This window comes from Myxocyprinus asiaticus, chromosome 34 (genome assembly GCF_019703515.2).
Source record: "Myxocyprinus asiaticus isolate MX2 ecotype Aquarium Trade chromosome 34, UBuf_Myxa_2, whole genome shotgun sequence".
Classification (NCBI taxonomy): domain Eukaryota; kingdom Metazoa; phylum Chordata; class Actinopteri; order Cypriniformes; family Catostomidae; genus Myxocyprinus; species Myxocyprinus asiaticus.
Window position 1 is genome coordinate 43634501 of NC_059377.1, and position 27500 is coordinate 43662000.

At 40.4% G+C, this 27500-nt stretch overlaps 1 protein-coding gene and 1 pseudogene across 1 annotated transcript in view; both read right to left on the reverse strand.

Moving 5' to 3' along the window:
* LOC127425110 (tumor necrosis factor receptor superfamily member 11B-like) overlaps window positions 1–5881 on the reverse strand; it is a 7058-nt gene extending 1177 nt beyond the window's left edge. Inside the window, exons 1-4 of the mRNA XM_051670767.1 lie at window positions 5751–5881; window positions 5267–5639; window positions 4636–4815; window positions 1–1751 (exon numbers count right to left, since the gene is read on the reverse strand). The exon at window positions 1–1751 is cut by the window's left edge and continues 1177 nt beyond it. Coding sequence (XP_051526727.1) covers window positions 1402–1751; window positions 4636–4815; window positions 5267–5639; window positions 5751–5783 — 936 coding nt within the window. The 5' untranslated portion in view covers window positions 5784–5881 and the 3' untranslated portion in view covers window positions 1–1401. The remainder of the gene's footprint in view (window positions 1752–4635; window positions 4816–5266; window positions 5640–5750) is intronic.
* Window positions 5882–12421: 6540 nt separating this feature from the next.
* Window positions 12422–27500, reverse strand: part of LOC127425000 (ectonucleotide pyrophosphatase/phosphodiesterase family member 2-like) — a 63497-nt pseudogene continuing 48418 nt past the window's right edge.

Here is a 27500-nt window from a genome sequence, read left to right on the forward strand (position 1 = left end):
ATCAAATATAACACAGAACACACCAATGTACATAACTGATATTAAAAATAAGAAGAAATATAACTGTTACCATAAAATATAATGCAATGTGACGGGTCACGCAGGGGATTCACAATAATTTACCGTGCATGTACTTATAATACATGCATGTTAAACATAATATAAATTTTAACCATTAATTAAATGGGAAAATCATACTTTTTTACATCTAAAAAATGTAATTTTTACAACATTTTACCATAAAACTACATGTATTGTCTTTTTAAATATATTTAAAAATGTTAACATATATTTTACGGTAACTACTTGTTAACCAATTTAAAGTTTTTTACTGTAGCATTTTTACAGTCTTTTACTGTTAAAATTATATAACTTTCTACAGTGCAGAACTCGAATAGAAGAACACCCACATTCAGTCCTGTTTTAGAAATATGCAGACCACTATATTGGGTTCCTGGAGAATATAAACAGTTTTGTCAGTGTCCACTGAAACTTTAAAACATTCTCAAATCATGCTGGATAACGTGATCATCAGGTTTTCTTCATGATGGTATTAAAACAAAAGATACATGCCAAATACTGAGACATTCTCAAAATTGTGTTACATTTTCAATTTAGTCTTTCATTTAACTTTCCTAATCTGTTCGGCCATTTTTGACCGAAATCACCTTTTTTATCAGAGTAGATAAACAGACTAGAGAATTTTACGATATCATACACTGTAAAAACTAAAAAATAATTTTATAGATATGGTGACTTTTCTTGATTGGTCAAATATAATACTAAATAAATCAGCCACAGTGCAGAACAAAAACACACTGAAATGAAGGATTTAGACTTTAAAACATGCAGAGTGTAGAACACACACACACACACACACACACACACACACAAATTAACTGGTGATACTATAACACAGAGGATTTTTTTTGTTTTGTTATTTTGTCAAAATCTTTAAATCAGCCACAATGCAAAACACACACACACACACACACAGAGAGAGAGAGAGCGAGAGCGAGAGAGAGAGAGAGAGAGCGAGAGCGAGAGAGAGAGAGAGAGATACAACAAAGAATTGTGATGTTATGATTGGTAACTAAATTATTATTTTTGGTCTTCTCTTTGTAACACCATGGTCAGGTTTGACTGTAAGCATAATGAACTTTTTGCAATAACTGACATTTCAAAACAGCAAAAAACAAAAGAATATGTTGAACTTTGACAAACAGTAGTCTAAGTCTCAAGATATATCCAAATACAAAACTTGTGATAGTATGTTGAATTACTACACTGTTGGGGGTGACATAGAACACTGCCGCCATCTACTGGCTATTATTGTCATTAAATTCTTTTTCAAGGTACTAGGTTATTTTTCTTTTTACTATACTACAGTCCAGCTGATAATCAATTTATCATGTTGAGTGATTGGTTAAAAGAATTTGCATTCATAATCTTGCTGTTACTGCAGCTAATGTCAAACATCTCAAACTTTCTGATTTTATGTTTGATTTTGTCTGCAAAGTGCCCCAGATGTGTTGCCTTCAGTTTCGGCAGCAGGTTTTGCAGTTCCTCCTCTGATACTTGACTGATCCAGCGTTGGATTAGCTCCATCGGACTCTCTGTGTTCTGGAACATCTCTCTCCATTGCGAATTCATTTGCAGGAGAAGATTCACAAACCGTTGAAGTCGTTGCGCAGGAATTTTCTGCTGTACAAACAGACTCCAGAGAATCGGACGGAATAAATCTACCCAACCTGAAAAAAAAAAAAAAAACACCATCAGAATTTACTCCAACATAGTCCCATGACAACTCAATAATAATTCGTACGAGATGGTGAAATTGTAAAAAAAAGATTATTTTCCTATAAAATCATGCTTAGGTTCAGGTTTTGGTTAGTGGTCACACTTAACAGTAGAAAAATAGCATAATGTTCATTGGTTCGTTCATTTTTCTCTTTTTTATTTGTATAGCGCTTTTCACAACACACATCGTTTCAAAGCAGCTTTACAGGAAATCATGCATTAACAGAAAATGAAACTGTAATATCTATAAAGTCTTAGAGTCATCATTGTGTAGTTTGATTAAATATGATTGTAACTTGTGTATCTAATTAAATAATTAAATAATAATTGTATATATAACTCCAGTGAGCAAGCTGAAGGTGACTGTAGCAAGGAACACAAAACTCCATAAAATGTTGATTAATGGAGAAAAATAATCTTGAGAGAAACCAGACTCACTGTGGGGGTCAGTTCCCCTCTGACTAACATCATGAATATAATGACAATATTACTTATTTATGTATAGTGCAGGTCATGGTTTAAAATTAGTAAACTAAGTAAGTGTTAAGATCAAGTATTTAAACAAAGATTTTGTATGAACTGTAAGATTAATGACTAATGTCTTTGAAGTTCATCCTGGATTAACTGCAGAAGTTCACATAGATGCATTGTTGTTTGTTAGTTGGCTGATGAAGGGATTTGTTGGCAATTAATTGATAGTCTATGTATTCCATTATAAGAGTGTAGTCCATCATTAGACTGAGGTGATGCAGGCAGAGATCAGTGAGGTGCCTCGCAGTTCAACCGGCCGGTCATAAGTCCAAGGTTCAGGCAGTGGCATATGAAGTATCCCATGTCTTACAGTTGGAGTTGGCATCAGTTCATCCTCTGAAGTCAAAAGACTGAAGTGATGTCTGGCTGGCACCGGCTGTAGTTCATCGTCATCTCTCAGCAACACGTAGCAGTGGAGTCCAACACATATTTGCATAGATGTCATTCAGTTTTATTCAGAGTTAAGATCATGATAGATGTTGCTGGTTCCGGCAGACCTAACTAAGGCAGCCTAATTGTGAGTTGATGTATAAATTAGGTGTATGTCTGGCTGAATAGATGAGTCTTTAGTCTAGACTTAAACTGAGTGAGTGTGTCTGCATCCCGAACAGTGTTAGGGAGACTATTCCATAGTTTAGGAGCCAAATAGGAAAAGGATCTACCTCCTTTTGTGGATTTTGATATTCTAGGATCTATTAACAGGCCAGAAGTTTGCGATCATAATGAATGTGATGGACTATAGCATTTCAGAAGGTCACTTAAGTACTGTGGAGCTAAACCATTCAAAGCTTTGTATGTAATTAACAGAATTTTAAAATTAATATGAAATTTAACAGGTAGCCAATGTAACGATGATAAAATTGGGCCAATATGATCATATTTCTTGGTTGTAGTCAACACTCTGGCTGCTGCATTTTGAACCAATTGAAGTTTATTTATTGATCTTGCTGGACATCCTCCCAGTAATGCATTACAATAATCTAATCTTGAGGTCATGAATGCATGAATTAGTTTTTCAGCATCAGCAACAGAGAGCATGTGTCGTAATTTAGCAATATTTCTGAGGTGGAAGAATACTGATGTACAAACATTGGTAATTAGATTTTCAAAGGACAGATTGGTATCAAATATAACACATAAGTTCTTCACTCTAGAAGACGATAAAACAGTACATCCATCGAGAGTCAAATTATATTTTAGCTGCTTATTTTTAGAGGTCTTTGGTCCAATAATTAGTACCTCTGTATTGTCGGAATTGAGTAAAAGGACATTTCTGACCATCCAATCTTTTACTTCATTGATACACTCTGCTAATTTGGATAATTGTGAAATCTCATCAGGTTTTGAAGAAATATAAAGTTGGGTATCGTCAGCATAACAGTGGAAATTTATTCCACGATTCTTGATAATATCTCCCAGGGGAAGCATATATAAGGAGAAAAGCAGAGGCCCTAAAACTGATCCCTGTGGCACTCCATACATAACTTTTGTTTGATTTGACAATTCTTCGTTTACACATACAAAGTGTTAGCGGTCTGATAAATAGGACCTAAACGATGCTAATGCAAGTCCACAAATGCCAACATAATTCTCCATCCTATTCAAGATGATGTCATGATCTATTGTGTCAAAGGCAGCACTAAGATCTAAAAGCACTAGAAAATAAATGCTTTAATTTTCTTAAATCGAAGGGGGGTGACACTATCAAGAGTGCTAGAGAAGATTGTATTTATGTTTTCTGTTACAAAATCGATTCTAAATCGGTTTTATCAAAATAACTAAACATTAAACACTATCAAATTTCCCCATTTTCTCTTCTTGCTCAAAAACACATAATGCACTAAAATAATACTTAATTTAATCATTTTTACTCCCCCCATCAAGTCCCATGCAAAGCATGCTGAAACTAAATGGCAACGAAAACAATTCATGTTGTCCCAACACAAATTAAGTAAAATTCCATTGATAACATTTAATTAGATTGAACACAGTGAATTTAGGTTGTGACAAAATGATCAAGCATTATTGCATTAGCTCATTTAAATTAAGTAAATTCAACAAGCAGCACTTTTTTTTTTCAAACATACTTTTTTGGTTCTCATGCACGTTACTTAATTTAATCTAGTAGAGTGCACATGTTAGAGAATCACATTTATCTAAAGCAAAGAAAGCACGTTTAGAAGAGAAACTGATTTTTTAGTGTAGATCACAAACAAGGGCGTAGCTAGAAAATTAAATTTGGGTGGGCCTCCATTTTTTCAGTGGAGATAGATTTTACTCAGACAAATTAAGCTTTTACTCCACCTTTCACTGTGATCTGGTCACATGTGGCACACACGTTATCATGCCACCTGGATCCCCTCAGCACCAGCTGTTCATCTGACCCGCATGTGCTGTGAGCGACGCATTCCGCATGTGTTTGCGTGATGTCAGCAAACTGTCCGTCTGAGCAGAGTTCACACACTGTGTCTGTATGTGGGGTACCTACAATCACATAATATTGTTGACATTATAAAATGTTGATATATTTATTTAATTTTTATTTTTATATCATTTACAGTCATAAAACAAACCCCAGAGAATCAGTCAAAAATAAATCTAGCCAACATGGAAGAAAATTTAAACTAAAGTAGTCTCCTGACAACTCATAGCCTAATAATTTGTACCAGATTATGAAATCGTAAGAAAAGGTACGACGTTTGAAATAACCAATCACGGTTTTTCCAAAAGTGTACTTTTTCCAGTAATGAGGGAGTAGTGATGTCACAAAACACTAGTCAAATGTACATCGCTGCCATAGCAACTAGTGCATAATGTGAAGACACATGCGAAGTGTTACATTCACTGTTTTTAATGATATTACAAAATAAAGTGTTAATGATTTATTCAACTTAATTAACAATTTTTGTTTTTTGTACTGTTAAATGATGAATACCTGATGATTTGACTCCGTGTCCCGGTTTACACACGGTGTGTCTCTTGCAGAAGTATTGATTCCAATAAAACCCGACCTCACATTCACACAAGGCATTAACGGTCCCGTTACACGCCCGAACGAGCCGCTGATTATCGGTACACGCGTCGCACAGCAGACAGTACGGGATGAAGTTCCAGAACTCCGTGTACAGATCCGCGCCGCACGGGACACACTCTGTCTGACGGGAGCGCGTGCAGTGCGCGCTCAGGCGGAACCCCGGCGGACACCGATCACACACGAGCGTCTGTCCGGTCACCGGATCCACGCGCTGATACACGCGATCAGAGCCGGAGACCGACAGAACCGGCAGAAGCAATACTGTGAAGAGAAACTAGACAGAAAAGACAAGACAGGGGAGAATAAACGTAAATTGTAAAATTATAATTAAATGATTATAATGAGTAATGCATGATCAGATGTGTGATGCTCAGAGGTCACTCACCATCCCGCGTGCTGATTGTTGCTCAGACTTCATTGATCAGGACAGAGCGCACCCCTTTATATGGGCACCGACCTCATCACGCCCTCCTAATGCATGCATGAATGAAACTCACCCTTATTTTCTGCATAAATGACCGACATGAGCGTCACCGATGCCAGATAATATATTGATCTGTTGTAATCAGTGTTGTCATTTTTCATCATCATGTTTGCCGCTGTTGTTTCGTTTGTTCTGATTCACTGAAATCAGTAGAGAATAAATGATTCAGTTAGAAGCTGCAGCAGGTGACACCGATGACAAGAAGTCAAGATGAAATGTTCTTTACAAGTGCAAATTCTGTCTCACATTTGCATCTTGTGGCAGTACAAAGCCGCTTGATTTGACGTTTAACTGACGTCTGTATGGTCGATAATATTTGTATAACTGTGTCTATTATATGTTGTTTCATTTCTTTATTTCTTTATTTAAAGGAATGTTTCGGGTTCAATAAAAGAAGCTCAGTCGACAGCATTTGTGGCATAATGTTGATTTCCACAATACAGTGTATTTATTAAATTAATTTTTTTTTTTTTTTTTAAATAAGCAGAAATCTGGTTTACAGTGAGGCACTTACACTGGAAGTGAATGGGTCCAACTTTTGGATGTTTAAACTATTCATTTGCATATGCAAATTAGCAAATGTATGTAACTTCTCTTCAGTAGAAACATACAGTTTTAAGTTGAAGTTGAGTATGTGTCACAATGCAGGGGGCATATTCCCAATTAAAAATGAGAATACTTCAGCACACTTCTTCTCTTGGGTGCTTCACTTAAGTGTAGTGCTGGCGGACTATAAAATGGTATTAAGTCTGCTAAACTGGAACGACTAATTTTGCACATTATTTATCCGAAATAGTGCTGAGGTCCAACTAAAGATGTGTTAAGTGTACTTGGCTGTGCTAAAATGGAACTATTTCAAGTACATTTTAAATATCTATCCTTGTGTACAGAACTGACTCGATGTGAACTTTAAATGTATTTTGGTGACATTACAGTTGCAACTACTGTACATACACATTTACATTTACATTTACTAGAAATGTGCATCATGCAATTACAAATATTTTAACTGTCATTTTTACATACAGTGATACATTTCCAGTGGAACCTCTGTTGTAGGGAGTTATAAAACAGACAAATAAGAACTTTGTTCTCTGTTAATATGATAAGAGCATGGTGAAATGCAAATGAAATATGTGCAATACAAATATTTTATGAAAATTTTCGTAAGTCATGTTACAAGTCATTTTTGTGCTAGAAGAACATATTATGATTTAACAGACTGTTGAAACGTTGTAGAATCATAAAACAAGTTGTAGGTGGAAACCAAGTGTACATTATATTTGAACTTAATGTGCATTTGTAAAAACGATACTACTTTATAACTTCATTTGTAGTGATTAAAGTTTCTCTGTGTGCATTAGAAGAAAGCATGAAATAAGTACAATTACAGTACAAAGACATGTAAATAGATTTGTATGCAGACACATAATGCGTGGTAATTCTAAAACTTTTCACAAGTTGCAATATGTATTTAGACATGTTAAAAACTATTATTTGTCAACGTTCAGCATTTTTGGAAGTGTCAGTTTTGGTAATAATGGCACATTATTCTTACAGTCAAAGCTGACCTGGTGTTACTAAGAAAATGAAGAGTAATAAACAGAAATGAATGGCACAATTCTGCCAAAAGACAGAATTAGTGCATAAAACAGAAGACTCAGACACTCTGCATGTTTTAGTCTCATCACTTCATTTCTGTGTGTGTTTGTTCTGCATTGTGTCTGATTTATACAGTATATTGTATTTCACAAATAATTAAAAAAATTGCTCAGTTCTTTAGTCTTTCCCATTCATTTCCTATGGTCACAAATAAAATGCCATTTTTTTTTTTAGAAATCCACATTTCAATTTCATAACAAAATTACTACAGATTCTCCTCTTGTACAGTAGGTGGCAATATGCACAAACAATGTGAATCACCAGAAACAAAGAAGGTGAACTCTTAGGTTAGAAGAGCGCTTGAGGAAATTGAAAGTGTTGATTTAAAGAAAAAAGTACTTAAATATTTATCTTTACTCATCCACACCTATCATATCACTTCTGAAGTCATGGATTAAACCACTGGAGTTGTATGGATTACTTTTATGCTGCATTTATGTGCTTTTTGGAGCTTCAATTTTTCAGACCCTGTTGACTTGCATTGTATGGACCTACAGAGCTGCAATATTCTTGTAAGAATCTTCATTTGTGTTCTGCAGAAGAAAGAAAGTCATACACATCAGGGATGGCATGAGGGTTTTTTCCTGGACACAGTCTTCTGTCTGAATCACAGGAATTTCACTGCACAAATAACTGAAAGCAGCAGTAATGTGGTCGAGTTTAATGGTGACTCAGCACTCAGAGTGAGTAAAGCCGGAAATCATTTCCCCTCGCTGAATTCACATTCTTCATTTCAGCAGATTCCACTAATGCATTTCAGGGAGTGAAATGTGCTGAGCTCAAAACAATACAGTAACTGCTGTAGGTACCGCGGTAAGAAAGAGGATTATAATAGAAGGGTGGAGGTGCATTAATAAATAATAATAATTAAGATGTAAAAATAACTTGGTGCTTACGTAGAGACTAATACTTACTGCATTAGGGTAATGCACATCTTGAGTATACATATAGGCACACATTTTTAATATTTCACATGATCTCATTAAGAAAAACAAAATGGTGAAAGTGGTCTTTTTATACTGTAAAATGCACTCTGTCACACACAAACTGGTCTAAAAAGCTTCAAAGTTTCTTGTGCAGCTTCGCATTTTATTTCCACCATAAAAAAAGATCCTCGTCTTCTGGTCTGACAGACTGATCTCACACTCTCACACTCTCTCTCTCTCTCTCTCTCTCTCTCTCTCTCTCTCTCTCTCTCTCACACACACACACACACACACACACACACACACACACATACACACACAAATCAAATCAAAATCAAATCACATTTATTGTCACACAGCCATATACACAAGTGCAATGGTGTGTGAAATTCTTGGGTGCAGTTCCGATCAATATAGCAGTCGTGACAGTGATGAGACATATACCAATTACAATAACATCAAATTAACACAACACAATTTAAACATCTGATATACACATAATTACACTCAACAATACACAAATAATAACATACACTGTACAGTATACAATACGCACAATATAGATACACATTACTCAATAAAAATAAAAAATATATTAAAAAGTATATATAGAATGTACAGTAGGTTGTATTGTACTGTATTGACGTTACTCTATTGGCTGTCGGTTGATAGTAAGTTGTTAAGAGAGAATATATATAATAATAATGTAATTTATGACAGTCCGGTGTGAGATATAAGAGTAAGAGTAATAAAGTGCAGTGCTGATGTATTTTGATCATGGGAGATCAAGGGTTCAAAAGTCTGATTGCTTGGGGGAAGAAGCTATCATGCAGTCGGCTGATGCGGGTCCTGATGCTGCGATACCGCCTGCCTGATGGTAGCAGTGAGAACAGCCCATGGCTCGGGTGGCTGGAGTCTCTGATGATCCTCCGAGCTTTTTTCACACACCGCCTGGTATATATTTCCTGGAGGGAGGGAAGCTCACCTCCGATGATGTGTCTGGCAGTTCGCACCACCCTTTGCAGGGCTTTGCGGTTGTGGGCGATGCTATTGCCGTACCAGGCGGAGATACAGCCAGTCAGGATGCTCTCTACAGTGCAGGTGTAGAACCGTGTGAGGATGTGGCGGTTCATTCCAAACTTCCTCAGCCGTCTCAGGAAGAAGAGGCGCTGATGAGCCTTCTTCACAACGACTTCAGTGTGGATGGACCATGTGAGTTCCTCAGTGATGTGGACACCCAGGAACTTGAAGCTGCTGACTCTCTCCACTGGTGCTCCATTGATGGTGATGGGACTGTGTTCTCTGTCTTTTCTTCTGAAGTCCACCACAAGCTCCTTTGTCTTACTGACGTTGAGGGAGAGGTTGTGCTCCTGACACCAGTGTGTCAGAGTGTGCACCTCCTCTCTGTAGGCTGTTTCATCATTGTCAGTGATCAGACCTACCACCGTCGTGTCATCAGCAAACTTAATGATGGCATTGGAGCTATGTGTTGCCACACAGTCATGTGTGTACAGGGAATACAGGAGTGGGCTGAGAACACAGCCCTGTGGGGCTCCAGAGTTGAGGGTCAGTGATGAGGAGATGTTGCTGCCTATTCTAACCACCTGGCGTCTGCTTGACAGGAAGTCCAGGATCCAGCTGCACAGCGAGCTGTTTAAGCCCAGAGCCCGGAGTTTCTCATCTAGCTTGGAGGGCACTATGGTGTTGAATGCTGAACTGTAGTCTACAAACAGCATTCTCACATAAGTGTTTTTTTTTTTCCAGGTGGGAGAGAGCAGTGTGTATTGTAGATGCAATGGCATCATCAGTGGAGCGGTTGTTGCGGTAAGCAAACTGCAATGGGCCAAGAGAGAGAGGCAGCACAGAGCAGATGTAATCTCTGATTAGTCTCTCAAAGCATTTGCTGATGATGGGGGTCAGAGCAACAGGACGCCAGTCATTTAAGCAAGTTATTTTTGATTGCTTTGGAACAGGCACAATGGTAGATGTTTTAAAGCATGTGGGGACTACAGACAAAGAGAGGGAAAGGTTGAAAATGTCTGTAAAAACACCAGCCAGCTGGTTCGCGCACGCTCTGATGATGCGGCCCGGAATGCCGTCTGGGCCCGCGGCTTTGCGGATATTCACCCGTCGGAAGGATCGGGTTACATCCGCTACAGAGACGGAGAGTGAACTAACCTCTGTAGCTTCAGCCGCGAGAGCTCTCTCCGCGAGGGCGGTGTTATTTCCCTCGAAACGAGCATAAAAAGTATTTAGCTCATCCGGTAGAGAGGCAGCGGTGTTCATGGCGGAGTTTTTGTTCCCTTTAAAGTCCGTGATGATGTTAATTCCCTGCCACATGCTTCTAGAGTTGGTGGTGTTAAACTGTCCTTCAATCTTGCTCCTGTACTGGCATTTTGGTGTTCTGATTTTTCGGAGGGCATAACTGGCTTGTTTATGCTCCTCCACGTTCCCGGAATTGAAAGCGGAGGTCCGCACATAAGTGCTGTGTGAACATCGCTATTTATCCATGGCTTCTGGTTCGGATAGATCCGTCTTGTTCTGGTCGGAACGATGTCCTCTACGCACTTTTTGATGAAACACATTACGCTATCAGCGTAAAGCTCGATGTCGTCATCAGAGGCGGACCGGAACATCTCCCAGTCCGTGTGATCAAAACAGTCTTGTAGCATAGAATCTGATTGGTCCGACCAGCACTGGATCGTTCTGAGGGTGGGTGCTTCCTGTTTCAGTTTCTGCCTGTAAGCGGGCAGAAGCAGAATGGAAGAGTGGTCCGATTTGCCAACTGGTAGGCAGGGGAGGGATTTGTAGCCATCCCGGAAGGGAGAGTAGCAATGGTCCAAAACCCGGTCCCCTCGTGTGTTGAAACTAATGTGCTGGTGGTATTTTGGTGCGACTGATTTGAAACTGGCTTTATTAAAGTCCCCGGTCACAATGAACGCAGCCTCAGGGTGCGCGGTTTCCTGCTAACTTATAATCCCATACAGTTCCTTGAGTGCCCGGTCTGTGTTGGCTTGTGGTGGGATATACACAGCAGTGATAATGACTGCTGTGAATTCCCTTGGTAGCCAGAATGGTCGACACAGAAGCATGAGAAATTCCAGATCAGGAGAGCAGAAAGACTTGATAGAATGTACGTTCCTCTGATCACACCAGGATTTGTTGATCATAAAACATACACCACCTCCTCTGCTTTTACCTGAGAGGTCTTTCGCTCTGTCCGCTCAGTGCACGAAGAACACCGCGGGTTCAATGGCTGAGTCTGGAATCTCCACAGACATCCAAGTTTCTGTAAGGCAGATAATGCAGCGGTCCCTCGTCTCTCGTTGGAAAGAAATCCACGCTTTCAGCTCGCAGAGCTTGTTATCCAGAGACTGAACATTTGCCAATAGAATACTGGGTAGTGGGGGTCCATTTGCGTGGCGTCTTACTCTGATGAGAACGCCGGCTCTGTTTCCCCTTTTCCTCCTGCGTTTCCGCGGCCGTGCAGCCCAGACAAAGGGCTTCGCTTGCGTGTTTGTAAACAGTGGGTTGGCATTGAGGAATTTGAAGTCCAGTTTACGGTGTGAAATTGCTGAACCAATGTCCAAAAGTGTTTGTCTGTCGTAGAAAATAAGGCAGACAACATCCAAGACAAAAAAAATAAGACACTGCCATGTTGTGTCGGAGCTTGCAACGCAGCAGCCATACTCGGTGCCATCTTGAGTATCTGTACACACACACACACACACACACACTCACGCACACATGCACATACACACACACACACACACACACAAACCCTCACACACACATGCACAGTATGTTAATTGTTAATCTTGTATGTTGAATGTGAACACAGACTGTGTAACTGTCGTGTTTTTGTGAGTTTGTTGTTCTGACAGTTTCATTATTAGTTAGAAGGTGAATAATAAATAAAACTATACGGTGAAGCATCAGTTTTATGACAGTTATGAACCTTTGGCGGCACATCACACGTCCTCCTCAAAGGTATGCATGTGGCGTGGCGAAACGGTAGAAGTCCAAACCTATCAGGATCTCCACATCTCGCACACATGCGGTGTGTAAGTGCAGCAGCTGCTCCACCCAACGAGACTCAACCTCTGAACTCTGAGGGAGAAACGACAGATCAAAGGTCATGTGGTGATGTGGTTTGCGAAACAGTTTTATTTTATTGTCAGAGTGACACACATCCGATCCATCTGAACTTAGTTATCATTTAATGAGCCCGTCTGGTTCTGTCTCCCTCCAGACATTCCCAAATAATGTGAACTCTGAGGATTTTCTGTCTGTGTAATGTCACTAAAGGAATGATACATTGATATAATTGACTTGAATGTAATGAATCACTAACCAGCATCACTTCTGTAATCTCACACTGTGTTCAAAGGTTCATGTTTGTGTGTGTGTGTGTGGGCAGGTTTGGGTGTGTGTGGGGGTGGGTTTGGCTTTTTTATGTTACAAACTGGTAATTACAAGGGTATTATACTATAAATGTGGTTTATGAGGACATTTCTAGTGTCCCCATAATTCAAATCGCTTAAAAAACATACTAAATGATGTTTTATTGAAAATGTAAAAATGCAGAAAGTGTTTTGTGAGGGTTAGGTTTAGAGGTAGGGTTAGGTTTAGGGGACAGAATCTATTGTTTGTACAGTATAAAAATCATTATGTCTATGGAGAGTCCTAATAAGGATAGCCGCACCAACAAGTGTGTGTGTGTTTGTGTGTGTGTGTGTGTGTGTGTTTATATATATATACATATACACACTGTTGTTAGCCAGGAGATTGTGCTGCACTTCACTGACAATTAAGATAAATCTTTATCTATTAGTGAGCTTTTTAGGGCAATCCTGTTTCAGTTTCAGGCTTTTGACACTTTTTGACTTTGAGTTGCTAATTTGTGGGCTGGACTGAGCTGTACAGCAATTAGTACTTAAGTAGTGAGAGAACTGTAGCGGAAGCGGCAGCCCTTGTGTGCAGCCCTCCTTGTGTTAATCTATCTCGGGTAAAGACATGCGAGTCTACCTGCGCAAGTCCACCAAGCAAGGACACCGACAAGGAGCCAGCCACTACACTACACCCTTCTCTCATCTTCTAATAGTTATTCTTCATTCTACTCATAATATGTGTTTTCAGTACATTCCTGTTGACTCATGTAGGCGAAAACACACACACACACACACACTGTAGAACTACGTACCGTAGGTCACTTAGCACTGGCTCTCCACAGCCCCTCTCCATCTCTGTTGGACTGTGGAACTGCTGTCAGCAAAGCTGACTTTATTCCGGCCTTTACCAGTCAGTCAAAACTCAGTGTTTTGGCTCTGACTGAGACATCTGCAGAGACAACACTGCAACTCCCTCAGCTCTCTCAACTGACTTCACTTTCACCCACACCCCTCATCTAACTGTGGTGGGGTAGGGTAAACAGTTTGCTCATTTCAAACTCATGGAAATTCACTCCGCTCTTTTCTCTCTGCAATAACACAACTTTTTTAATATCATGCCATTACTGCCACTAATCCTGCTAAAATCCACTTTTTGGTCATCTATCACCCCCCCCCCCCCCCCCCCCCCGCGGCACTCCACTGGTGGTCCTTGGGGACTTTAACATCCACCTGGAAAAACCTCAAGCGGCTGACTTTCTAGCTCTTCTGACCTCATTTGACCTTACAAGACTGCACACCCCTGCAACTCACAGAGCAGTGAAACAGCTAGATCTCATCCTTACACATAATTGTATCTCCAATAATCCCCTTGTTACCCCTCTACATACCTCTGACCATTTCTTCATCCAGTTTTCTGTTCCTCTCCCTTCTTCTTTACCTCTTACACCACCTATGGTCTCCTTCTGCTGCAATCTTCGCTCTCTCTCACCCACTCGCTTCTCTTCCATAGTCTCTGCATCCCTTCCCTCAACTAACCATTTCTCTTCACTTGATTTAAATTAAGCTACAAATGCCTTTACTCAACATTAACTTCTTGCCTTGATAGTGTCTGTCCTCTTACCTCCAGGCCAGCACGTTGCACATCCTCCAGCCCCTGGCTGTTGGAGACACTTCGTGATCACCGAACCGAGCTGAGGGCTGCGGAGAGAAAGTTGCACAAGTCAAAAGTCCCTGCTGACCTGTGTATCAGTCACTTCTCTCCTCTTTTTCCGCTAGAGTTTTTGCTGCTAAAATGATTACCAGAACAAGATCAGTAACACTTCAGATTACCATAAACTATTTTCAATGTTCTCATCCCTTCTCTATCCTCCTCCACCACATCCTACTACTTCTCTGACTACTGTTGACTTTCCCACATTTTTTACTGACAAGGTAGTTAGAATGAGCAGCCAGTTCTCTACACCTAACACCCACAGCTACTGTATTCCAACATCCCATCGTCTGTTTTCCTCTTTCTCGCCTCTCTTAGAGACTGAGGTCTCCAAAGTGCTTCTTTCTAACTGCTCTACCACCTGTCCACTTGACCCTATCCCCTCACATCTTATGCAAGCTGCCTCTCCACCAATCTTACCCGCACTCACACAACATCTCTCAGAACTGGAAAGTTTCCCAATACATTCAAGTAGGCTCGAGTAACACCACTGCTTAAAAAAACAACACATAACACCACAGTAGTCGACAACTACAGACCGGTCTTTCTCCTACCCTTCCTGTCGTATTCAACCGGTTGTCTGCTTTTCTCTCACAGAACAACATACTCGACAGACATTAGTCTGGCATCAAAAAAGGACACTCAACAGAGACTGCTCTCTTGTCAGTAGCTGAAACCCTGTGACTGGCGAGAGCTAACTCCAAATCATCTGTCTTCATCCTCCTTGATTTGTCTGCTACTTTTTACACAGTGAACCACAAGATACTCCTGTCCACCCTCTCTGACCTGGGTATCACAAGAACTGTGCTTGGATAGTTTGAGTCATATCTCATTGGCAGATCGTTCAAGGTCTCCTGGTGAGGAGAGGTGTCCAAGACACATCAGCTGACCACTGGGGTTCCTCAAGGATCAGTGCTTGGACCCCTCCTCTTCTTGATGTACACAACAACACTCGGAACGGTCATTAAGGCACATGGCTTTTCCTACCACTGCTACACATACGATACGCAGCTCTACCTGTCGTTCCATCCTGATGACCCTACTGTCTCAGCTTGTATCTCTGCCTGCCTCTTGGACATTTAGGCCTGGATGAAGGAATGACCCCTTCAGCTCAACCTTGCCAAGACAGAACTCCTTGTGATCCCAGCCAACCCATCTGTTGACCACAACCTCACTATTCATCTTGGTTCAACTACACTAACACCAACCAGAACAGCCCGGAACCTGGGAGTGGTGGTAGCTTAATTTCACTGCACACATCTCATCAACCACCCGGTCTTGCAGGTTCACACTTTACAACAACAGAAAAATCATACCTTTCCTGTCTGAATATGCTACACAGCTCCAGGTCCAAGCTCTGGTCATTTCAAGACTGGACTACTGCAATGCTCTGTTGGCTGGCCTTCCAGCTGACCAAATTAAGCCACTGCAGATGGTCCAGAATGCAGCAACGTGTCTGGTCTTCAATCAGCCAAAAAGGGCTCATGTCACCCCACTCTTGATTTCACTCCACTGACTACCTGTAGATGCCCATATCAAATTCAAGGCTTTGACTCTTGCCTTCAGGACAGCCAATGGAACCGCACCCTCTAACTTCAACTCACTTCTCCAGGTCTATGTCCCGAATCACTCTCTTCGGTCAATGAATGAGCACCACCTGGTGGTCGCATCATATTTTCTTTGTGTTTGTGTATATGTGTGTGTGTGTATGTGTGTTACTCACATTACAGCTCTCAGTGTTGTCCTGTCTGTGTGGCAGTATGAAGGAGGTGATTCTCAGGCCGGTCTCACACTCGCCCCATGTTTCGTTCACTCCTGCACAGCTCATTATTATACTGTAGAAATTAGTGGGAATATACACAGACCCCTCTACATGCCTTCAACACACACACACGTTTTGTTTTATATCATCGTGGGGACTTTCCATAGACTTCTATGGATTTTATACAGATCTAACGATAATTTATATCCCCTAACCCTACCCCTAAACCTAACCCTCACAGAAACCTTTTTGCATATTTACATTTTCAAAAAAACATCTTTTAGTATGTTTAATAAGCCATTTCCCTCGTGAGGACCGCTGGCTGGGCCCCACAGTGTAGGTAATCTCGGGTTTTACTATCCTTGTGGGAACATTTGGTCCCCACAATGTAGGATAAGCATGTATACACACACACACACACACACACACATACTGTATCACTGACACCATCAAATAAAAACATAGAAACACAATCTCTTTCAATAATGTCTTAATTAAATGTACAAAAGTGTTTCTAAGGGTTTGGTTGTTTTCCATTAGAATGATATTTTTTTTTTCTTACACCTTTAGCAATTTTTTTTTTTTTTTGCATAAACGTTAATACATTTTGTTAGATTTCTCTGGAAACAAAATATCAAGATCTGCTTCTCAAGATAAGATACAAGATGGTGCCGTGGATTTCGAACAGCGCTGCCGAGTATTCATCTAGCAAATCACCGCTCTCTTCCTAACAAAACGGACGAACTACATCTCCTCACCCGCACAAACAAGGACTTTTCAAACTCTGCTGCCTTGTGCTTCACAGAAACCTGGCTGAGTGAAGCCATTCCGGACAGCGCGTTACATCTGCCAGGATTTCAGCTGTTCAGAGCGGATCGCATCGCGGAGTTAACGGGGAAAACAAGAGGTGGTGGAACATGCTTTTACATCAATGAAAGTTGGTGTACAGATGTAACAATGGTAAAGAGGATGTGCTGTCCTAATTTGGAAGCGCACTTTATTAACTATAAGCCTTTCTACTCGCCGCGGGAGTTTTCCTCGTTTATTCTGGTGAGTGTGTATATCGCACCAAACGCATGTGTGAACACAGCGCTGCAACAGCTGACTGATCAAATCACAGACACGGAACAACAATACCCGGACTCAGTTATTATTATTCTTGGGGATTTTAACAAAGCAAATCTCACACGTGAACTGCCCAAATACAAACAGCACATTACATGCCCCACCAGAGACAGAAATATACTGGATCACTGCTACACAACAATAAAGGATGTATATCGCTCTGTCCTTAGAGCAGCTTTGGGAGTCTCTGATCACTGTCTGGTTCACCTTCTTCCAACCTACAGGCAGAAATTAAAATCAACCAAGCCAGTAGTAAGGACAGCATAGAGATGGACTAATGAAGCAGAGCGGGAACTACAAGCCTGCTTCAATTGCACAGATTGGAGTGTGTTTAAGGATGCAGACACCAATCTGGATGAGCTCACAGATACTGTTACATCATATATCAGTTTCTGTGAGGATATGTGCATTCCTACTAGGACTTATTTAAAGTTCAACAATGACAAACTGCGGTTTACAGCAGAGCTCAGGCAGCTTCGTCAGGCCAAAGAGGATGCTTACAGGGGTGGGGATAAAGTCTTGTACAATCAGGCCAGGGACACACTGAACAGGGAAATCAGAGTGGCTAAAAGAAGATACTCTGAGAAGCTGAAAAACAAGTTTTCAGCTAACGACCCTGCATCAGTATGGAGTGGCATGAAACAACTCACAAATTACAGGACTCCTACCCCCAACCCTGTGGTGGACCAACAACTGGCTGACGACCTGAACGTGTTCTACTGTAAATTTGAAAGGCCCAATCTCACACCCCACACCCACTCTGACCTTCACATCACACAAACACCAACACCTCCTGCAACCCCCCTCCTCCCCCCTCCTGCTACTCAACCTGCACTGAAGATCTGTGAATATGATGTGAGCCAGGCCTTTTGGGAACAAAAGACGAGGAAAGCTTCAGGCCCTGATGGCGTCTCACCAACATGTCTTCGATCCTGTGCTAACCAGATGGCCCCCGTCTTCGCACAGATCTTCAATAGATCACTGGAGCAGTGTGAAGTCCCATGCTGCTTCAAACGCTCAATCATTATCCCTGTCCCAAAGAAACCAAAAATCACAGGACTTTGCCTTGTCGCCCTGATGTCTGTGGTCATGAAATCATTTGAGAGACTGGTGTTGAAGAACATCACTGGACCCTTTCTAGATCCCTTTCAATTTGCTTATCGAGCAAACAGGTCTGTGGATGATGCAGTCAACATGGGATTGCATCATATCCTGCAACATCTGGACAGACCAGGGACATATGCAAGGATCCTTTTTGTGGACTTTAGTTTGGCTTTCAACACCATCATCCCAGCTATACTCCAGACTAAACTACACCAACTCTCTGTTCCCATGTCTATCTGTCAGTGGATTACCAGCTTTCTGATGGACAGGCAGCAGCTTGTGAGGCAGGGGAAACTCACTTCCAAAACCTGTACAATCAGCACTGGTGCCCCCCAGGGATCTGTGCTCTCCCCACTACTCGTCTCCCTCTACACCAATGACTGCATCACCAAGGACCCCTCTGTCAAGCTCCTGAAGTTTGTACACGACACCACTGTCATCGGCCTCATCCGAGATGACGATGAGTCTGCATACAGAAGGGAGGTTGAACAGCTGGCTGTCTGGTGCAGTCAAAACAACCTTGAGCTGAACATGCTCAAAACGGTGGAGATGATTATGGACTTTAGGAGGAACACCCCAACACTGACACCATTCTAAACAGCACTGTGGCAGCAGTGGAGTCATTCAGGTGCCTTGGCACTACCATCTCACAGGACCTGAAGTGGGAGACCCACATTGACTCCATTGTGAATAAGACCCAGCTGAGGTTGTACTTCCTTTGCCAGCTGAGGAAGTTCAACCTGCCACAGGCATTGCTGATACAGCTCTACTCAGCAGTCATTGAGTCTGTCTGCACTTCAATAACTGTCTGGTTTGGTTCAGCTACGAAATCAGACATCAGAAGACTACAAAGGACAGTTCGGACTGCTGAGAGGATTATTGGTTGCCCCCTGCCCCCCCTGCAAGGACTATACACTTCCAGAGTGAGGAAAAAGGCTGGAAAAATCACTCTGGACCCCACTCACCCTGCCCACTACCTTTTTGAACTGTTGCCTTCTGGCCGACACTTCAGAGCTCTGAGCACCAGAACCATCAGGCACAGGAACAGTTTTTTCCCTCAGGCTATCCATCTCATGAACAGTTAAACTGTCCCACTGAGCAATAACTATTTCAATACACAGTTTAGTCTTTTTTTATATTTATCCAACACATCCAACCTCTTCTGCCAAAAATTTGCAATGTACATAACAGATTGTATTAGATTTGCGCTATGTATGTGTATGTGTGTATGTATGTGTGTGTTTGTGAGTGTGTGTGTGTGTATGTACATATGTGTATAATAATTTTTTATTTTTTTATTATTATCTATGTCTTGCTGCTGTTTTGCATTGTTTTTGTATTGTTGTACACTGGAAGCTCCTGTCACCAACACAAATTCCTTGTATGTGTAAGCATACTTGGCAATAAAGCTGATTCTAATTATTCTGATTCTGAAGTAAATGTATCTTGTTTTAAGGATAAACAGATTTCAAAGCAGTTTTGCAAGTTATCTTTCCTACTTCTTGGATCACTGTGCGATCTCTACCAGTAAACTATTTCAATAATTTAAACATTAACATTTCATATTCATTTATTTATTTATCTGACAGTTAGTCTTGTAATACGCTGGATAATGAGCAGTCAGACTGTCATTAATTACAAAATAAAACCAACAGAACTCCAACACAAACCAGAAGAGGAATTCAGCTGTTTCTGGAGACTCTGCACTCTCTTTCTTTCCATTTAAAATTGAGCTTTTAAAGTGCATGTGAAAATACTGTCTTATAGCTGTAATATGCATGTGTTTCTCACTCTTTGATCTTCTCGTCGATGTCTCTCATTCCATCGTGATCATAGTCGAATATCGGCCCCACGATCACATTCACTCCATTATTCTCCAGACTGTATCGGTGGAGAACCTCCTTCTGTAGATAACAGAACCCATGTACATACACTGTGAGCACACTGCATTGGTGCTGAATATAGTGTCAGGTGTGTTGTACTCACTTTTAAAGGTAGGATACATGGGCACTGTGTTTGAGTGAAGCGCCATATCTGGATTCAGCAGAAACAGAGAAATCTGCACAGAGACAAACACAACACTTTTTACATGTGTATATCAGCACCAAACGCCTTTGTAAAAACAGTCATTAGGATTGAGTGAACTGAATATTTTATTGAAAATTAACCTCTTCTACTCTTCACATTTTTTTGGCTGCTGCCTCCAATTTTACACACAAAAAGTTAAATGTAGCTAGGTGTGTCTAGCTTGTTTTAGCATGTTGTTAGCATGTAGCAAGGTGTGTCTAGCTTGTTTTAGCATATTGTTAGCATGTAGCTAGGTGTGTCTAGCGTGTTTTAGCATGTTGTTAGCATGTAGCTAGGTGTGTCTTGCTTGTTTTAGCATGTTGATAGCATGTAGCTAGGTGTGCTTAGCTTATTTTAACATGTTGTTAGCATGTTTTACCATGTTGCTAGCATGTAGCTAGGACACCTCTATGCTCTAAAGTGGCATATTTTTTATTTCATGATGAAAATCCAGTCCAGTGTTCAGTAAATATACTACTTCACTTTTCATAAAGTGAAGTAGTATATTTTTCATAGGAGTGCTTAGATGTGGGTCTGTTCCAATCTACACTCAAAGTGTAAGTGGCTGCTATTTCAGAAAATCAAGCCCCATTAGAAGGTTGTTCCATAGGCAAGCAAGAGCTTGGTTCGAGATTAATGGTTAATGCTTGGTTCGAGATGCCTAAAGCCAGCCGCAATATCTGTATGGGATCTGTCCTTGGTGTTGAAAGCACTAAAGGACTCCCCATCTGAGCCAATGGAAAGAGCAGACTTGCGCACACTCTCATGTAAGACCGCCTTGCCACTGGCCCTGACTTCAGTGAAGTGTATGGCTGATGAAGTGAGGCTCTGTCAGTGGACAGCTCCTGTCTAGGCTTTGCAAAACCTGTTCTGAAGCCCAAAGCAGCTGTATTCCCAAGGTTTTATCCACCCCGTTTACGGCACAGATAATAACCCTAAAAGCTTTCTCTCCCCCTCCCTTTCGTATGGAGGAAGAGAAAATATTACAAATGCTCTGCCAAGTAGGAGCATTACATATCTATTCAGAGCGTACCAATCATTTCAGATTGATTGATCAGCTCTTCATACTGTTTGGAGGATGTTCAAAAGCCAAAGTAGTCTCTAAACCCCTATGAGCTAGTTACATCTTTGATCTCTATAAAAGACGATTCCTTTACAGAGGAAGTTTGTTCCTTTCTGGATTAACAGCTTGTTCCTGTGACATCAATGTAAGACCCATATCAGCACAGAGACTACTAACACCCCATGTGTGTCTGTACAGAATATCACAATGTCTATACATTTTTGTAGCATTAGTGTCAGAGAAAATAATTCTCTCTCTCACTGTTTTACCTCACTTGGTGAGGTTTTTTGGCAAATCTTCAGATGATTGTGCTTCTCCAACTAAAGCATAATGTACTATCAATGTCACTGATGTATTTCTGGCTATACCTGATTATTTACCCTACTAATGTGTGAAAACAAGTACAACTAAAATCAGCATCATGACATTGTGTTACAGGGAACACTAGTGTCAGTTTCTGATGTAATGTCGAGAGACTGACTTGAAAGGGAATGTCTAGGTTACTAGTGTAACCTCTGTTCACTGAAAGAAGGGATCAAGAAGTTATGTCCCCTAGCCACTAGACTGATTATTGCTGAAACGGTGCAGAGACCACCTCGGCTCTGCATTCTTAGTGACGGTGACACTCAAGCGCCTTAATACGCTCACAGGAAGCAAGGGGGCGGAGCTTCAAGCATCATCTGCCAATGGAATTGGTGTGATGATAATATAATCAGAGAGCATCGGGCTCCTGGGCATGACCCCTATCATCTGTTTCTGACTAAAAGTCTCATTCCCTTCTTTCAGGGAACTGGTGTTACACTAGTAACCTAGATGACTTTTCAGAAATCATAAGTCCGATCAGTTCGAAAAGATAAAGCACACTAAGTCAGAACAATCTCTCAATCTCACAATCTCAGAAGAATTACGTGCATTACGTGACGTGTTTGTGTGACTGACCCGGCAGATACAGGAATACGTGCGTAACATCAGGCTGTTGGCTGTACGTGTTGCACGTGTGTGTGAGTTGAACACGAGGATCTGCTCTCACACACTCACTTGACATCGACAACACTGCTGCTTCCACCTGTACACACACACGCATGCACACACACACAGACACACACACGTGAGAAGATCATGAAGCCAGTACCAGCACACAACAGTTGCTGAAATGTGTGTGTGTATGTGTGTGTGTGTGTGTGTGTACCTGTGTGGTATGGGTGAATGCTGTCCACAGTGGCATGCTGAGTTGGTGACTGTAACCACTGCAGTAATCTGAGTGACACAACTGTGTGTATGACATGTGAAAGAGAACTGCTGGACGGCCAAACAGCAGGTGTGTTGCATCTACACACACACATGTGATGAAACACACCAGCATGAGAATCAAGAGTGAAACTAATAAAGATTCATTTACACTGAAGTAAAACTAATCAAACAGAAACCAACACACTAAAACTGAAACAGACAGAGATAGAAAGTGAAGGAGTAAAAAATTCTTAACTGTTGAGCTGTGCTTCCACAGGAGGAGAAAATCTCTGTGCATTTTCTTTGATGTTGTTCTGTAAATTAAAGAACACATTTACAGCTGAAGGATGTTGTATTCATGCACAGTTTTCCTGAGCAACCACTGGGCGGCGCTATGATGATTCTGAGTGTGTGGAAGTACATTAATGACAAATGTCATTACTAAATAGTTTCCTCAAAATCTAAACTGCACTAATTGAAAAATAAATGCATTGTATTAACAGTGCTTGCATTTTGAAGCTTTTTATATTATACATTAATAGAGTTGTGTTGCTAAAGTATAGATTTTGTTACTCTTTTATTATTTGTGGCTATGCAGTGATTATGCAGTATCTGACCTCTTCATCACAGTTATAGCCCAGGTCAGAGGTCACTTTAGAGGGTGGGGTTAAAGGTGTAGGCGATGTCACTTCCAGTGTGTGGAGGTGTATGGCAGGTTTCTCAGCATGCTGTTCAGACTGCTGTGTGTGCCGTTATTAGGAGCAGGAGTCAATCCCAACAGATCTACACACACAGGACACACACTTAATTATAATGACCACAGACTAACCCAATCTCTGAAAGAAAAAAAAAACCTTTCTGCATTTTTAGAATTAAAAAACGTAATTTTTTTTTAAACTTTTTTTTACTTTTTTTTTTTTTTTACTTTTTTCTAAAATAGTTTATCAATCATGTTCCATCAGTAAATAATTTGAAGCTTACAATAATAAAAATGAAACCCCATGAATCCATTTTATTTTCACAAAGAATTCATTGACAGTTGATGAAATAATAACTTGATTAATCAATAACAAATGCCTTGGAACCTCTCAGAGCCCCCTAGTGTGAGAACCACTGTATTAAAGTATCTTGGGCACCACCCACTCATTAACATAGCATTTACATGTTGCCAATGAAAAATGAAAATTGAAATATAAAAAAAGATTCAACAATAAAATAAAATAAAATACAATTTGAATTTGAATTCTGTCATTATTGTTTCATACATTGTCACATTACTCAAAAATAATTAAATTAAGTGAATATTTATATTTCAATAAATCAAAAAATACACAGTTAACTCATTAAATGCATCATTAAATAAACAGGGAAATATTTAAATATATAAATAAATCATTATATACATAGTAAGCTATTTAAATGCATAATTAAATTATTCATTAAATACATAGAGCATTAATTAAATGTATCATTACATAAATAATTAAATATTTAAATAAATCTTAAAACAATTAGTAAATTAATTAAATGTATTTATTTATATATATATATATATATATATATATATATATATATATATATATATATATATATATATATTTTAACATTTCATTACTTATTTATTGAAGTATTTTAATATTTATTTAATTATTTCATTTTGTATTTAATTAATGTTTTTAATGAACTGGTGCAATATTTGAATACCTAATCATTAAATGCATGTAATTATTCTACCATGTATTTAATCATTTATTGAATTAAATACATTTAAATGTTTAAATAAATCATTAAATACATAGTGAATTTATTACATGCAAAAAATAATTAAATATATCATTAAATGATTGATAGACTGATCGATAGACTGATTGACTGACCTGCATGCTGCTGATCTTGTTGTCAAATCCATGATCTCCAAAGAATCCGCAGGTAGCAGGTGATCTGCTCTCAACAGACACACGACATACAGTTTCAAACAGCATGAAAAACATCATTGTTTGTGGATATTTTGTTTCCACATGCTCACTAACAAGTTAGCTAAACTATAATAATAGTAAAATGCCAAAAACGGCACCATTAAACGTCACTTTTATATAAAGCTCATTACAATGACTTTATTTACTTTATAATTCATAGTAAACACACACACACACTTGTACACACATTGCTACATGCCACTTCTGGTCCATGAGCAGGTGCACGTCCTCGATGCGTCTGTTGATGGCGTAATGCAGGCGTTTGGGCAGGTGTTGCTTCAGGTACGGTTTAAAGTGTTGATTCGGCATCTTACACTGACAGGAAAGGTCAAAGTTCACATGTAGCCGTGGACAAACGTAATTTCGTCAGAAGGATGCTTGAGCTAAATATGTGTTTCATGCACTTACTGTTAAATTTGCAACAATCTCCTTCGGATCATCTGAAACAGAAAATGTGTGTGCAGATATTTTTAAAGGGAATTTGTACTTTATTCAAATACTACTGAAATTAAACACTTGAACTCAGTTATACAAAAACAGCATATAGAACTAATTGTATATGCAACAAAAAACTGTTACAATGTCATTAAACTCACAAGTACTCATTAAACATTTACAGGCCAAAAAATTATTATTATTATTATTATATCTTTTATTATATTATTTTTTGGGCTGTCAATTCAAAATAGCGCAGACAGAAGTAGGTCAGTGATAGCATTATGTTTAATGACATGGAAATAAAACAAACTATATTTTGACTTTTAAAGGCACTTTTTGTATTGTCTTATTGTCTAATGCTTTTACTTGTCTGCTGCCACATTAAACAGTATGTCTCTGATGTATTTGTATTATCTAAACTGTAATATTAATTACATATTGTAATTTTAGTCAATATATATAATAAATTATATTTATTTGGGGGCCTTTCTGGGTAAATATTGATATGCATATACTTGTGATTAATCCATCTGGGCATCATGTAATTAATTGGATTAAACATAATAATCAGTTCACAGCCCTAATTCTATTATACAATTGTTTTTGTTTTGACAAAAACTTGCAGAAAATGACCTGACTGAGCCAGTTTAAATGTCAGTTAATATTCGTAGATTTCGTTGTATGCTGGAACTCAATTTATGGTCAAACATTGTACATATCGTACACAGTTCTCATGTAGAATACAGCACATATTGTTTTACTCAAATACCAAGTATACTGTGTATCGAGTGAATGCTCAGAGCAAAAAAAGCACAGTTTATAAGTTGTAAAAAGAAGTGTCTTTTGTCCCATTTTCATTTGTAATTTGGTGAAACATAAACAGAATATAAAACAGCTGTTGCTCCCAAAAAATGAAGACAGTCCAGCTACAATTCGATCACTGAGCAGTGGACACAATGCATAGATCTTATAATACTCTTGAAGAAAATGCAACACTACCTAAGAAGTTACAGTGGGAACGCAACTGGCCCTGGCATGCACTAGCATGCCCTCATTAGGCCCAACAGTGGAAACGCGGCTAATGATCCCATAAGAACTCCGATGCCTGAAGGTAATGCCAGTTGGAGCCTGATGGAGTTCATTACTATTGCCATTCGTTTGAGAGACCTTGCTGCTGAGGATGATGTCTTGAGTCATCACTCCCTTCCTCTGGAGGAGATTTCACAGCCACCCTCTGAGACTTGGAATCCTCCTCTTGCTGCTCTCCCTTCCAAAACCCCAGGAAGAGGAGGAGGTCTGCAGTTCCTCCTGTGGTTTTTCTGGAGTGGTCCGCTGTGGCTTTCCTCATCACTGCAGCCCTTCTCCCCACCACCCTCAAGAGGAGGATGAGTCAGGTTCCTGCGAACGAGTTCACTGCAGCTCGCTCTCTCTCAACTCTGACCCTTTGCCAGCGGCAACGATTCTGACCCTTTGCCAGAGGCCAGCGAGTCTGATGCTTTGCCACGGCTGGCGAGTCTGACCCTTTGCCAGCGATCGGCAAGTCTGACCTTTTGCCAGCGGCTGGGGAGTCTGACCCTTTTCCATGGCTGGTGAGTCTGACCCAGTGCCAGCAGCTGGCGAGTCTGATCCTTTGTCATGGCCGGTGAGTCTGACACTTTGCCAGTGGCCTGCAAGGCTGACACTTTGCCAGCTGCCGACGAGTCTGACCCTTTGCCAGTAGCCAGCGAGTCTGATCCTTTGCTAGAGGCCGGCGAGTCTGACCCTTCACTAGTGGCCGGCAGGTCTGATTCCTTGCTAGCAGCCGGCGAGTCTGAGCCTTTGCCAGCAGCTGGTGAGTCTGACCCCTTGCCAGTGGCCAGTGAGTCTGACCCTTCACCACAGCCAGCAGTCTGACACTTTGCCAGCAGCTGACAAGTCTGACCCTTTGCCAGCGGCTGGCGGGTCTGACCCTTTGCCAGCGGCCAGCGAGTCTGACCTAATTTCGGTCCTGGATTCGCCTGACCCCATCCATTCCTATCCACGACCACCTGACCCTGCCCCCTTTCTGGAACCGCCCCACTAGCCTGACCCTCTGACCTGACTCAGCTAAACTACACCTTTGACACTGACCACATCTTAATACCCAGTTGGCCTTCTTTGGCCCAAAGGTAATCGGCAGGCAAAAGGTGCTTGGCCTTTGGCCCTGAGGAGGCATGA